Source organism: Anguilla rostrata, chromosome 1, assembly GCF_018555375.3.
Source record: "Anguilla rostrata isolate EN2019 chromosome 1, ASM1855537v3, whole genome shotgun sequence".
NCBI classification, from domain to species: domain Eukaryota; kingdom Metazoa; phylum Chordata; class Actinopteri; order Anguilliformes; family Anguillidae; genus Anguilla; species Anguilla rostrata.
Genome location: NC_057933.1, coordinates 61,615,493 through 61,630,531, shown reverse-complemented (window position 1 = coordinate 61,630,531; position 15,039 = coordinate 61,615,493). Strand labels below are relative to the sequence as shown.

The 15,039-nt window shown below is 47.0% G+C and overlaps 1 protein-coding gene across 4 annotated transcripts in view; it reads left to right on the top strand.

The window, feature by feature from the left end:
• nbeal2 (neurobeachin-like 2) overlaps positions 1–13,820 on the top strand; it is a 75,557-nt gene extending 61,737 nt beyond the window's left edge. For all 4 annotated transcript variants that reach the window (XM_064347264.1, XM_064347246.1, XM_064347237.1 and 1 more), the window contains 17 exons: positions 278–373; positions 923–1,047; positions 1,356–1,496; positions 1,846–1,976; positions 2,431–2,540; positions 2,950–3,067; positions 3,865–3,962; positions 4,136–4,249; positions 4,473–4,559; positions 4,718–4,827; positions 5,195–5,367; positions 7,495–7,589; positions 7,759–7,875; positions 8,535–8,696; positions 9,119–9,267; positions 10,279–10,414; positions 10,883–13,820. In XM_064347264.1, the coding sequence (XP_064203334.1) occupies positions 278–373; positions 923–1,047; positions 1,356–1,496; positions 1,846–1,976; positions 2,431–2,540; positions 2,950–3,067; positions 3,865–3,962; positions 4,136–4,249; positions 4,473–4,559; positions 4,718–4,827; positions 5,195–5,367; positions 7,495–7,589; positions 7,759–7,875; positions 8,535–8,696; positions 9,119–9,267; positions 10,279–10,414; positions 10,883–10,978 (2,058 nt within the window). In that variant the 3' untranslated portion in view covers positions 10,979–13,820. The remainder of the gene's footprint in view (positions 1–277; positions 374–922; positions 1,048–1,355; positions 1,497–1,845; positions 1,977–2,430; positions 2,541–2,949; positions 3,068–3,864; positions 3,963–4,135; positions 4,250–4,472; positions 4,560–4,717; positions 4,828–5,194; positions 5,368–7,494; positions 7,590–7,758; positions 7,876–8,534; positions 8,697–9,118; positions 9,268–10,278; positions 10,415–10,882) is intronic.
• The last annotated feature ends 1,219 nt before the right edge of the window (positions 13,821–15,039 follow it).

The following is a 15,039-nucleotide window of genomic DNA, read 5'->3' as shown; positions in this document are numbered from 1 at the left end:
GCTTAAGGACCTGGCGTGTGACTCAGAGACCACAGGTTTGTTAGGCTATGCTGCTGACTGAGGTGCTGAACTTGAAATCCTTTGTTGTATATCTAACTGTACAAATGGGCGTGCAAAATATGCTTTGCTTTGTGGGGTGCTTGCTAAGCAAATACCGTCTATATTATAGTCCCACTCATTGCAGACAGTTCTGTTTGTCATGATGATAAATGTTCATAATTCCGATTCATTTAATCTGAATTGACAGTCGTGTAATATCCTTTCTTTCTCTTCTCAGAAATGGGTGTACAGAGAGATCTCTAATTTTGAGTACCTGATGCAGCTCAACACCATTGCAGGACGCACCTACAATGACCTGTCCCAGTACCCTGTGGTGAGGACCGTGCCTCCCCGTCCGTCTGCGTGTCTGTCTGTCTGTCTGTCTGTCTCCCTGTGGGAATCTGCACAGCATGTATCCGGAGCATAGCATTAGTCATTGTAAATAAGCGAGCTCTGTGCAGCTGATAGCGTAATGCAAAATTCAGGCAAATACAAAATATCTCAAAACAACCAAGTTGATAAATTGTTGAATACAAATATCTGTGTGGAGTAAATCCAGTTTTCATGCACAATGAATCAGTATGTACTGCCTATAGTGGCCGTAACTAAAGGCATTTACCAGTAGGCCTCCATAGAGGTATGTGTGGACACAGGGTGGCAGTATGATGTAGCTATTAAGAGACTTGGCTTCAGCAGAAGGTCGCGTATTCCATTTCTTACTGTGGTTCGGTCTGTGTAACACTTAGCAGGGCATTTTCCTGAAACATTTCCGTTAATTCAGCAGTACAAACGAATGGGAGAAATGTAAGCTGCTGTACAGCATGGGGATAGCTTTGTCTGTCTGTGCTCAGTTTTAATGAAGCATTGCGATGCTCATGTTCAGTTCCCCTGGGTGCTGTGCGACTACACCTCGCCCACTCTGGACCTGGATGATCCTGCTGTGTTCAGGGACCTGTCCAAGCCCATCGGAGTGGTCAACTCCCGCTTCGCCCAGAGCGTCCGAGAGAAGTGAGTGGAGGACCCGCTGCGTCGTGTCCGTAGCGCTGGACAGGGTGGCGGAGTGGGAAGAGCGCAGTGGACAGTTTTACAGAGATACCTAAACACTACACATTTTACATTTCAGGTTTTTTTCTAAACATTACATGTTGTATGCTGCACATTTTACTGAGATAATTAAACGTTACACATTTTACTGAAGAGCATTACACATTTATGCAAACTAAGAACTGCACAGTGTTTTATTTACACAAGTTCTGTTGAGGGCTGCGATTTAAACAACATGCGAGGCGGCAACACGAATGGTCTTGTCCCCGCAGGTACGAGAGCTTTGAGGATCCCACGGGCACCATCGACAAGTTCCACTACGGCACACACTACTCCAATGCCGCGGGAGTCATGCACTACATGATCCGCTCCGAGCCCTTCACCTCGCTGCACATCCAGCTGCAGAGCGGCAGGTACGGGACGTCTGCGCAGACCCCCCACAGCTGCGCACGCAGTGAGCCATGCGCTCCAGCTTCCGGGCTTCACTCTGCGCCGCTCTGGGCTGTGTGGAGCTCAGGGGTGCTTTAATAGGTGTTCATAGCCAGCCCTGTTTGCTTTATGTGACGCTAGCTGACCATTATGCAGAACATTGCTGGAGCGCCTCATCACAAGGGTCATCTTGCCAGCTGTCAGGTTTTACTGTAGGTTCACACTCATTACCGCTTCACCGCGTTTGCTGGTGTGACAGAGCAGATGACGTCAAGATGCTGAGATGTTGCTGACTGTTGGTCTGTACCCACGGCCTGGCTTCTCCCTGCCCAGGTTTGACTGCGCGGATCGGCAGTTCCACTCTGTGGCCGCGGCTTGGCAGGCGCGGATGGAAAGTCCGGCTGACGTGAAGGAGCTGATCCCAGAGTTTTTCTACTTCCCAGAATTCCTGGAGAACATGAACGGTGAGCTTTCTGGAATGCTCACCAAAATGAGCATTTACTGCACTGCATGTCTGTGCTTTGAAGCTCAGACCACATCGCAGTAGCACTTAGGAAGATTATCACCAAGGTTTGTGTTTTTGGCAAGACGGAGGGTATTACCTTCGTGCCCTGTTTTAGTAATTCATTGCATTGTATGGATTTGTGAAATAAAAGACAAAGTTTATTTTCTAAACTTTTTTTCTTATATTTGCTCTACAGTGTTCATCTTGCCGTGATGGCCTTGTGCGGTAGTCTAGTATGTTTGCCAAATAAATAAACAATAAGAATAATTTTAAACTACAGAAAAGAACAGACTCCAAACCATTATACAAAATATGAACAACCACAATACTGCTTCCGAAAAAAAAAAGCGGACGTATGTGACCATTGTGAAAGATGAAAGAGCTGTTGGTTATTATCTCCCTTAACGGCCCAGGGTTCGACCTGGGAAGTCTGCAGATGTCCCAGGAGCCTGTAACAGATGTTGTGTTGCCCCTGTGGGCGGAGTCTCGTGACGACTTCATCAGGAAGCACAGGAAAGCTCTGGTAAGCAGGCCCTAAAACCCACACTCACCTGTGTGTGTCTACCGCAATGTTTTTAACACCGAGTAGGTATCTTTGCCTGGTTTAAATCACAGTGTAAACCACGTTCCATTATGGCCAGTGATGTTCCCACAGTGCTTACACTCTGCAGAGAAGATGTGATTTTGTACTCTCTTTGTGATCAACCAGTTTTGTATGACTGTTCTCTCATCAGTGGGTTGGTAATCAGTTAAGTATTAATTGAGCGACTCTATTCCTTTATGGAATGGACACATAATGGGACAGTTGGTGCCATCAAGACCGACCTGGTGATCTGGGTGCTTTGTATGTTTTGTGTGTGTGTCTGTGTGTGTGAGTGTGTGGGTATTGCATGAGTTTATGATGCAGAGTTGTGTGCTGTGTTGGTTTGCAGGAAAGTGAGCATGTCTCCTCCCACCTGCACCAGTGGATCGATCTGATTTTCGGTTATAAGCAGCGAGGCCCTGAGGCTGTGGAGGCGCTCAACGTGTTCTACTACTGCACCTATGAGGGTAAGGCCCCCTCCTCCCGTCCCCTGACGTACAACAGGCCGAGCGTGAGCCACAGTCCCGTTCTGCCCCTGCTTATTCAGACAGGAAGTCACCTCTTCTGGTTCTCCAGGTGTAAATCATTGATTCGAAACTGACTCTGACTTGACAGGACTGTACTTTTCCAAACCTTCCCGAAGTAGATTTATATGCCTCCACTTCCTTGTGCCATGTACCAGGTTTGAGCCATGTAGCTCTGCTGCTGAACCCCTCTGTGTCTCAGTCTGCCTGGGAAAGAAGGGGCTTGGAAGGGCTTTAAGGGAGGCTGTAAAGCAGCAGAACTCACGCTTGCTGGGGACCCTGAAGCCTTTATTCTCCCGGGAAGTTCCAGGTGTCAAAGGAAGCGGAGAAACTAAACAAAGATTGGCAGATTACTGCAGATAACCCAGAATTAGCATGTGCCAGTTTTACCACAGTGGGAAGTGAGACCTACTGTATGACTCTCACTGTTATTCATGAAGTGCTCCTCACAATGAAACCTGGAGGTAACTCTTTGTGCGACTTAGAAGAAAATGGCAAGCTTTGTTTTAAAATGTGTATAACCCTATTTCAGTAACACATAATCACAGTCCCTTGGAGATTTATGGCTTTCCATTCCCTGCATTTATTCAGTTTGACATAGATTAATGCTACTTAAGTTTGATCACTTACATAGTATATATGCAGGTGAATGTTTAATACATTGATCTAAATGAATATTGAATGAATTTTGAATGCCAAATTATATTAGTGCGTAACTCCCAGTGCTGCCCCCCCTCCAGGTGCAGTGGACCTGGATGCCATCGCCAATGAGACGGAGCGCAAAGCCCTGGAGGGCATCATCAGCAACTTCGGCCAGACGCCCTGCCAGCTGCTCAAGGTTCGAGCTGAATTTAGGACTCCTGGGAAATGCAGTTTTTCCCCCCCCCCCCAGCTTGAGTTTGAGTCTCAGCTTGAGTTTTCAGCCTGTTACTGTGTCACTGTCTGCGTGCTTCTGAGTGTTAGCGTGACTGACCACGCCCCCCTCTCCCGGCCCCTCCCCGCACCCTGCAGGAGCCACACCCGCCCCGCATGTCGGCCGAGAGCGCTGCTCGCCGCCTGGCCCGCATGGACACCCTGCCGCCCAACCTGTTTGAGCAACTCGGCAAACTCAAGGCCTTCATGGAGGTGAGGGACCCGCCAAAGGACTCCAGCTACCAACCTGATCATTCATCTCTCTGTACAGCTCAGTGTTACCTAAAGCAATTCTGCTTATGGTCCTACGTGTACAACTGCTGTCAGGTCCAGGATTGGCACTTGGTTACAAATGAAGTTTCTTAATGACAGCCATAACTCTGCGCCTGACTGAATGTCACTTAACGGCACCGTTCCCTCTGTGTGCTTCTCCCAGGTGGTGAGTGACGGGGTGCCCCTGGTCCAGGCCGTGGTCCCCAGGAGCCAGACCCACTCCTTCATCATCCCGGGCTCAGACGTGCTGGTGAGGCCCCCAGATTACCCCAGCATAGTGACACATTGAGAGCACCACACACTGAGCCCCTGTGCACCAAGCAGGGTCTGGGAGCTCGGGTGGGGCAGGGCTAGTGTAGTCTCTGTTGGGTCTTTTGGATCGGCTGCTTACTTTCATCCTCTTCACAGGTGACTGTAGGTGCCACAGGACTGCTGGGAACCCACAGCTGGCTGCCCCACAATAAGAAAATCGCCAACTACTACAGCTTCACCAAGGACCCCACCGTGTCCAACCCGAAGTAAGGCCTGTTCTCCAGCCCCGTTCCTCACATCATCTGGGCTGGTCGCATTCACCAGCACGACTCGTCTTCTGCCGCTTCCTCTCAATTCTCCACTTGTTATTGCATCCATTAATGCATGAATGCATGAATGGATTAATGGTTGGGTTAGTTCTCTGAACGAATGGTTTAACTTGTCCTGTGTTCGCTGCATTCTCTACATAAAAGCAATTCTGTATTCTCAGGGTTATGAGTTGTTACTGAGTAATTCCGTATCTTATTTTGTACTTATTTTTATTTGGTGGAATTCAGTGTAATTGTGCATTATAGCACTTGAGTGTCATTTGGTGTGTTTAGTGTGTATTAAAGTACCCCCCCCCCTCTCCAGAACACAGCGGTTCGTGAGCGGGCCCTTCTCCCCTGGGGTGGCCCTGGGGCCGCGGGTGCTGGTGGTGTCCAATGACGGACGGCTGCTCTTCAGCGGGGGGCACTGGGACTGCAGCCTGCGGGTCACTGTGCTGGGCAAGGGCAAACTGGTGGGCAGGATCTGCCGCCACATAGGTGAGCCTGGGAGCTTAGCCCTGCATATACACACACACACACACACACACACACACACACACACACACACACACATCACACACACACATCACACACACACACACACACACACACACACACATCACACACATCACACCCACACACACACATCACACACATCACACCCACACACACACATCACACACACACACACACACACAACTGGAGCCTGGGAGCCTAGCACTACACACACTGACATACACACACACACACACACACCCACCTGGAGCCTGGGAGCCTAGCACTACACACACTGACATACACACACACACACACACCCACCTGGAGCCTGGGAGCTGGCGCTTAGCCCTGCATACGCTCACGTACACTTGCATATAAACACAAATGCGCACAGCCACACACACACGCACAAAAGTGAAACGCCAAAAACATAAACATGCTTTGCTTGCATGCACATGCATATACACAGGCAAACATATCTGCATTCACTGTGACACACGGACACATACATGTAATCACACAGCCATACACACAGACACACACCATGTGCACAGAGAGCCAGGGTTGATCATGCTGCTGGCACTGAGCCTCATCGATCTCTTTCTCTGCCGTATTATATTACTTCTAGTTCCAAATGTCTTGACGCTGGCCTCTTTGACTGCTTTAGAATGACTTTTATGGCCGCAGTTTTAAGTGGCAATAAAACAGAAGGGCTATCAGACAGAGAAGCGCTTACCATGTGGGTAGCATGTGGACATCACTTGACTCATGGGTTGAAATCCCAGGCGTCTCTCTTCCTGTGAAGCGCTTGACAAATATAAATCAGTCTGAAGAGGCTTTAGGATGTGTGCAGGGCCATGTGCTGAGCGACCGTTAAGTAATGAGTACCATTGACCTATGACGACTGTCTTATGACGGTTACCTAATTCCCGTGTGAGCATACATTGAATGCATGAAGCTGAATGGATAATGTGAGGTTAGTCTTGAGCGAATGTAATTTGTCCGAGTCGTTGACCTTAAAAGCAATTACTGTATTCCAGGGTGTAATGATGTTACTGAGTATTCGATCTTATTTGTACTTATTCTTGTGGGAATTTGAGGAATTGTGCATTATGAGACTTGACGTGATCATGGTGTGTTTAGGTGTACTTAAAGACCGTCTCGCAGAACCGCGGTTGCGGTGAGCGTGAGCCCTTGACTATGGGGTGGCTGGCTGAGTGACTGTGTGGTGTAATGAGACGGTGCTCTTCAGTGGGCGACTGGGACTGAACTGCGACTGTGTGACGGAAGGAGCAACGTGTGCAGGTATCTGACCGCGCACTAGTGAGACTGGGAGCTTAGCCCTGTGACACATGAACACACAAAATAACGACACATGACACACACACACAACACACGACAAAACCACTGTACATGACGACTTACTAATCAACCCACTCAAAACCACACAACACGTACACACGACACACACACAAGACACATACTAAGCAGACCGGACAATACACCGACACAGAACACGGACACTAAACACACTATCACACAGCTAACTGAGACCGACTGAGAGCCGGGAGCTGGCGCTTAGCTCATACGACACGTACTGCAATGAACGACAAATGGACCAGCACAAGACACTGACAAATGAACACCAATAACCGTACTTAATGCCTTGATTTGTAGACTGTGTACTAAGGCAAACTGATTGCATTCGACTGTGACAATGGACACATACTGTAATAGACCGCATACACACGAGACACATACACTTGCGACAGTATGAGCCATGTGTTGATAATAGCTGGTGAGCCTATGATCCTTGTGCTAATGCCGTGATTATATACTTGTAGTTAATGACTGTGTGGGCTGTATGACTGTGTGAGTAATGACTTCTGTATGCCGCATGTGTGAGTGCATAATACAGAGGGCTATGAGACGAGTGCGCTTATAACTGTGGTAAGAATGTGTGACATCACTTGACTCATGGGTTGAAATGAGGCGTTGTTACTGTAAAGCGCTGTGACTTAATAACGTCGAATGAGTGTTTGAGCGTTATGAGGGCCTGTGCTGAGCAGACCGTGTGACCGTAATGAGACCGTGTGACCGTAATGGCCCTGCGCTCTCTGGCTGTAGATGTGGTCACCTGCCTGGCTCTGGATCTGTGCGGTATCTACCTCATCTCTGGCTCCCGGGACACTACCTGCATTGTGTGGCAGGTCTTACAGCAGGTAGGCTCCTCGCCTACTGGGCGTTACGCAAGCATTCTAAACTGGGATTATCTGAGTTTTTATTTTAATAGATGAAATGTGGTACATTTTAAATATCTACAACCATGGAGTAGGAAAGGTGGGATGTTAGTGGTTGGAACGCGTTAAACACGCTCTCTCTCTCTTTTAGGGTGGCTTCTGCAGTGGCCTCTCCCCTCGGCCAGTGCAGGTTCTCTGCGGACATGACCAGGAGGTCACCTGTGTGGCCATCAGCACTGAGCTGGACATGGCTGTGTCAGGGTCAAAGGTGAGAGCTGAGGGAATAAGTAGGACTCAAGTGTTGAAGAATCGATGTGTGAATGTGTGCGTCTGCTCTCAGCTCCCCCCTTCGCTTCTTTCAGCAGAATTCTGTGTTCTAATTTACTGTAGTTTTCTTATAAGTCATATTGCGCAGGAAGCTTCAGGACACCATCAAAGCCAAAATCTGACCAAATTCCCATATTCATTTTATAGAATCTTTTCTTAAAAGAGCGTGGTCTCTATTGTTTTTCATGTACTGACAGGGTCCTGTTTTGATAGTATTATTCTTTTAATATCCTAGATCTGCTATAATCGCACTCTCTCACTCGCTCATATTCTCTCTCTCTCACTCGCTCATATTCTCTCTCTCTCACTCGCTCATATTCTCTCTCTCTCACTTGCTCATATTCTCTCTCTCTCCTCCTCTTTCTCTCTCTCTCACTCGTCTCTATTCCTCTCTCTGCACTTGCTCATATCTCTCTCTCTCTCCTTGCTCTATTCTCTCTTCTCTCTCTCTCACTCTCTCTATTTCTCTCATTTTCTATCTCGTCTCTCGTTCTTTGTCTCTCTCTCTCTTGCTCTCTCTCTCTCTCTCTCTCTCTCTCTTGCTCTCTCTCTCTCTCTCTCTGTCTTGCTCTCTCTCTCTCTCTCTCGTGTCTCTCTCAGGACGGGACGCTGATTCTGCACAGCGTGCGGCGAGGCCAGTTTCTGCGCACTCTGCGGCCGGTCAGTGAGGTGGGCGCGGCGGTCAGGGTGACGGAGCTGGCGGTGGGCCTGGAGGGCCACATCATAGCCCAGACCGCTGTGGAGGGCCGCTCTCCTGGGCAGGTACGAGCACGGGGAACGCCGCCCGCCTGTCCGCTCTCACGGCTCTCCTGTAGATGCCCACGGTCCGGCAGAACCCAGGAGGAGCATGCTCTGTTCCACACAGGCGCATGGGGTGCTATGTTAAGTGCAGCAACGCTGCAAACGTGATGGTACATTTGACATTTCTGAGCTGTCTCTCCAGTGTAAACCTTCATAGACTTCAGCAAACTGAGGGTGCCAAAAGGAAGAGACAAGAGCAGTGCATACTGTGGAATTAATTCTAATTGAATGTCTTGAAATATGGAGAAAAAAAAAATGTTTCAAAATTTTGACTTAGTCGACCAAGATGTTGTTCAGTCGAAGACAGCTCTAAGAGGAATGAAAACTATATCATGTGCTGCTGTCGTTTTGATGGTTAACGTCTCTCCTCCTGCACTCTCCAGGAGAAGTACTGTCTCCACCTGTATTCGGTGAATGGACGGCTGCTGGCCTCCATGCCTCTGGATGAGCACGTTACAGCCCTCTACATGGTGCCACAGTACGCCGTCATGGGCACCTCCAAGGGCAGCCTGCACATTCGAGACCTGTACAGGTGAGAGGCTCGGGTGCTCTGATCAACACAGTGATACACTCTCCCACTGTGTGTGAGCGCGTGCGTGTGTGTGCGTGCGTGTGTGCACGTGTGCGCGTGTGCGCGTGTGTGTGTGCGCGTGCGTGTGTGTGCGCGTCTGCGTTTGATGCTTAAGTCCTGTATCTATGCTTTTTTTAATTTTAATGATAATTATTAGGGTTAATGTTTACTGTTATTTTTCTTTATGCCATTATGCTTTTGTTAACTTGCACCTTTTACCCTAAACATGATATAAAGCAAAAAAGAGAAGAGCACTTGTACTGCAAAAAAATAATAAACAACTGTCAATGTTTAGCAAACACAATTTAGTGCTAGATATTATGGCAGCTAAACCAGTTGGTGTGTATGGCAGCTTGCAAGAAAACAAGTGATGTAAAAGATGCAGGTCGCTTGATTTTTTTAAATAGCAGACCAACGTTTAACAAATATTAACAAGGAAGAAAATGTACACTTTATTTTGAAAATACACAATGATGTGTGTAAATAATGCAATTAGTCATACTTTTATCATTTGTGTTAAACTATGTCTGATGAATACAAGCTAAATAAAGTGTTACAGGCAAATGGTTCCTATTACTTAGTGAGGTGAAATAATTTGCAGTTTCATTTCAACAACAGTGATGATTAATTTGGCTGTTAGCTAGCTATACCTAATATCATGGTCTGAATAAAAGTAATGGATTTCAAGTTACAGCACTGAAAAGAAACTTGCGTTCTAGCACGGCAAAGTTGTCACAGTTACTGTTCATTACCCTGTATATGTAGGAATATAGTCACAGCACTGTGCAAATGCAATAATTGAGGAAATGAGGATGGGAGCAAATACTTTTTCACAACACTGTGTATTGTTTCATTGTTACTTACATATCAATCATTCATGTTCTAGTTGAGACTACTGTGAGTATAGTTTGTATTGTGTATATATGATGTACCATCTCTATGGAGTCTCATGAATGTGTGTGTGTTTTTCAGCTTGAGCCTTGCAGCAGCTCCGCTGGCCTTGAAGGTCCCTGTGTGCAGTGTGTCTGTTACCAAGATGAGCAGCCACATCCTGGTGGGCCTGGAGGACGGGAAGCTCATCGTCGTGGGGGCGGGACAGCCTGCGGAGGTGAGGGGGTGAAGGCGTGGGACATTCCGACTATGGGGCTGCATTAGAGGAGCTGATGCAAGGCTAGGAGCTCAAAGAATAGATAATATGGAGACTTTTCTGTGCTTTGAGATGGACAGCTTAAGTAAGGCCTGAAATTCTCAAAGCTGATATTCATGTGCTCCTTCAGTTTGGTTTAGCGTTAGCAGCTGTGCGTGCGCATGCTCACTGAAGTGGGTTCAGCGTTAGCGGCTTTGCGTGCGTGTGCTCACTGAAGGAAGTCTAGCGTTAGCGGTTTTGTGTGCGCGTGCTCACTGAAGCGGGTTCAGCGTTAGCGGCTCTGCGTGCTCACTGAAGCGGGTTCAGCGTTAGCGGCTCTGCGTGCTCACTGAAGCGGGTTCAGCGTTAGCGGCTCTGCGTGCTCACTGAAGCGGGTTCAGCGTTAGCGGTTTTGTGTGCGCGTGCTGACTGATGGCTCTGCTCCCTCAGGTGCGCTCTGGCCACAGACTGTGGCGCTCCGCTAGCAGGATCTCCCAGCTGTCTTCAGAGAGCGAGTACAACCCCACGGAGACCTCCGGCCAGTGAAGTCTGCCCCTGCGCTCTGACCCGAGACGCCCAGCGCAGACGGGGAGATGTGGGCAGGGTTTGAAGGGGTAACCAAGGAGATGTCTCACTGAGGAGACACCTGGAAGCAGAGCTTCGGCTGCCCCTCCCAGCCTCATGACTGTCTGCGAGATTCTCTCCTTCCCCCCCAGAGGGGACAAGAGAATTCACATTCATTGGGAAAATTTCTCTTACGGTGCACTTGTTTCTATGAAAAGGGAAGTGAAAGTTACATGTATTCTTAAAAATTGCTTTTATTTGCCGTTCTTTTTATAAAAAAGAAATCATTCCAAAGACTTTTGACTGCCGCAAAAACTGTCATGCTGTGTGTTTGCGTACACACGTGCGTGTATTTGTGAATGTACTCGGTGGATTAATCCACTCAAAAACACAATGCAGTTTAAAATGAGGGTTCTGAAGCAGTGGCAGTGTTAGGCTTTGATTCTCTTTTATGCAGTGAGCCACATATTTATCCACATAGGATTTTAAAGGCACATCCTTCTCTCACAGATTGCAGGGAATAGTGATGAGCCTGTCGTGGTATAAAGATGAGCCTATTGAGGTTTTTTCTTTCTGCTCTGTTGATTTGTTCTTTTAACCAGCGCCTTCTTTTAAAAAAAAAAAAAAAAAAAAACTATCATCCTGTTGATCCTTGCCTAGCAGTGCCATACTGGTGCCTCAACAGAACTCTTGCTGAAACTTGAAAACTTTGAGCCTGCTGTGCTGCAGTACCGGTGCGTTCCAGAAGAGGCGCACCGTGGTACACCTGAATGAGTGGGGTTTCGTCCTGTGTGCAGTGTGAATACTGGGAAATGCCACTAAGCAATATTGATTGTGACTGAGATGTCAGTTATGAAAGGCCCGTTTTCAGGCTTGGAAGTGTACATGTCTGCCTAGATTTAGTGGTTATCAGAGCTTTGGAAGGGAAGTTTGCAATTGTGATTCTAGTCCAGAGAAGTTCCTTCAAGCTTGAAGTCCACTGATTTTAGCACATGCATTTAAATGAACCAGAATTTCTCCTTTGTGTCCTTGTGATCAGAAATGCATCTGTTCACTTTAAATGAGCTGATCTGCACCACTGTTCTGCACACCCGTTGTAAACAAAGACCCAGGTTCCATCAACCCTTGCTTAATTTAAAAGCACATATCACTTGAAAAGTGCCTTTTGTTCTTGAGGGAAAATGTCACCTTACATTGAATAGCACACTGAATTGTAGAATGTAGAGCACATTCAGACACAGTTTTGGGATCAGCCTGTGTGTGTCCGTGTGTGTGTGCGTGTGTGTGTGCGTATGTGTGTGTGTGTGCGCATGCTGTCCTTCCTCTCTCCTGTTTCTCTGTTTGCATAGCCTCCTTCATCATCATTTTTTTCCTTTCTCATTCAAGTCGCTTACAGAGTCACTGACAAAGAAATCAACCAACAAGTATATTTGTTATGCAGTGTAAATGTGAGGTTTGGTCCTTGACCTGTATAGTCAAATGTAAATGTGTATGTTTGTACATACGAGTGTGTGTGTGTGTGTGTGTGCGTGCACACTGCACGTACTTACGTGTGCGCACACTTTTATGAGGAGTGTGTGGTAGGGCTTTTAAAGGCAGAGACACCGTATGTAAATAGGAAATGGGTGTACAGGGGAGTCAGAAGGGAGGGCTGTCTGACGGAGTTTAGCAGCTGACCTCAGTGCTCCCCATCACTGTGGACCAGCTGCCTGATGGAGGGTCGAGGGTTTGTCATTGCAATCAATCAATCAGTCAGTTTCTTTTTCAATTTGAGGATCATTTAGGGGAAAAAGGCCCTCACTCATACTTAAGATTTTTTGTGAAATTATAGTGTGTGTTCATGTATTTTTTGGACTGATATTGGATTTTTTTCTTCTTCTTATTGACCTTATATATTTTGTTTTAGAGTTTGTTTGATTTCCTGAAGTATGTACTTAAGCACTGAAATTCTTTGAAACGGTGTGCCTGGGAAGCACAAAGGGTACCCAGATGGCTCAGTCTAAGTGGGTGAGCTCACTTCCTGTCCAAACTGCTCGTGTGATAGTAAGCCTCCTTTAGTGTGTATACTCTTATTGCAAGAGGAGAAGAGCTGAATGGGAATAAACTGCTTCAGCTAAAGTCTTTCCCACTGAATTGCCTCAGCGGTCCAAGCACAAGCTCTCTGGCTTGATTGCTGTGGTCTGAATCACGCAGTAAACCAGCAGGAGCTCTGTGTTTGATTAGCAAGGCTTGGTTTGGAACAGTTCACGGAAGTTGCACAGTGGTTATCTTCTATTGTGCCTGGAACCCTTTGTACAGTACAGTCTTAATTCCAGGTCTGGCTGAGCTGCAGTAACGCTGGCTCGTCTGCAGTATACTGAACAGATAAGCCTGGCTGGTTTGCATAATCACGTTTATTTTTGCGTATGTGTGTATTTTGGAGCTACTCCCATTACAGCTGGGAGACTTTATCATGAGATGCACAGAGCCTTTAGATGGGCTTGCCTGATCCTATGCAGTAATGTCGGTTTGGCTGGGTTTGGAGAGAGCTTCCCAGTTAGTTCAGAATGGTCATCCCCGGCTGTCCTCACTACACTGTTCAGAGCCGTGGTACCCTTCAGCCCAGGACACTGCCGCTCCCCACACCGTATCACTGTCCTGTACTCTGTATCTGCCTGAGCAGCATCTGCACTTGCACAGAACACAGTCCACTTTCCCCGGTGCCTTACGCTCACGTGCCACTGGCTATTTCACTGTCTTCAGATACTGCAACTTTGTGACATTTATTGTTCTTTTAAGACACTGAATTACAAAATATATTTCTATTAAAGACTTTTTTCTATCAGATTGCTTGTCTGTGGTTTTTCATAGCTTTCCTTTATTAACACAGATCTTTATACATTGTCTGTTAATCTTCACAATATTTTGTCTATATTCATATTTTGTAACATTCTCAAAAAACTGGAATATTTGGTTTACCCTAATCCAAACTTTACAAATGATCTTGGGTGCCTGGAACTATTTGTACAGTAGTTCTTTCCAAGTCTTGCAGTGCTAGTTTTGTTGGTTAGTCTGCAGTATACTCAACAGATTATGGAACCAGTTTGTACTTGTCTTATGTCACTGTTTTGACACGAAGAGGGCCCCTTAGCATTTAAGATTTTTTGGCATAGTTGGAGATGATCTGTGCAATAATGCAACTGGGCATAATGTGACTTTTGACCAAAAATGAAAGTCTTTGGACTACATTCCACAGCATCACAAATCAACAAAGTTGCTAGCTAGCTAGCTTGATTGCTTCAATTAAGGCTATGAACCTGAGTGCCACTATATTGTAGTTTACTTCATGTCCAGGTCAGGATTTGTCTTTGGGAGCTTCAGTCTGCTTTTACAGAAGATCTCAAAGGATGATTACCAGGAGAGATTTAACATGATGAACTGTTAGAAAATACTGCATGGTCTAAGTTACCAGGTCAATAAATTACCTAGAAAAGAGCATTTGAAAAGTAAGCGAAAAGTAAGCGGACCTATATTTTTGTACCGCAGTTAAAACCTCTTTACCATCATGAAGAGAGGGGAAAGTCTGAAGTCATTTGACCCTTAAAATTCTTCCAAAGCAGGCCGGTCTTTCTTTTGGGGGAATTTCCCTGGCTTTAGTTACTCCCCCCCTCATGTGTTAAACCCAACCAAGGTTTAAAAGGTCACAGTAATGCCACATTTACTTAAAGAGGAGCCTTTGATCCCACAGTGGGCTGAACATCCTGTCAGGGAACCCGTAAATGCCTGAGGGGGACAATTTTGTTGAGCTGCAGAGGAAAGGGGCGTCGGGGGTTGTTGGGGGGGGGGGGGCGGTTGGAAAATGGCTCTGTGTCTCTCCAGCTGAAGCAAGTAGAGAGTAAAGTGGTGGGGGGAGACAGCAGTGTGTGTAGAGGGGGCTGGGGGGTTATGGTGGCTATTTGGCCTCTGAAGTGGCCAGTTGACAGTGAGAGGGTGGGCCCAACACCTCGCACACAACAATGGCAGGTATCTCCCCCAACCTCTGAAGTGCTGCTGGACGAAAGGGA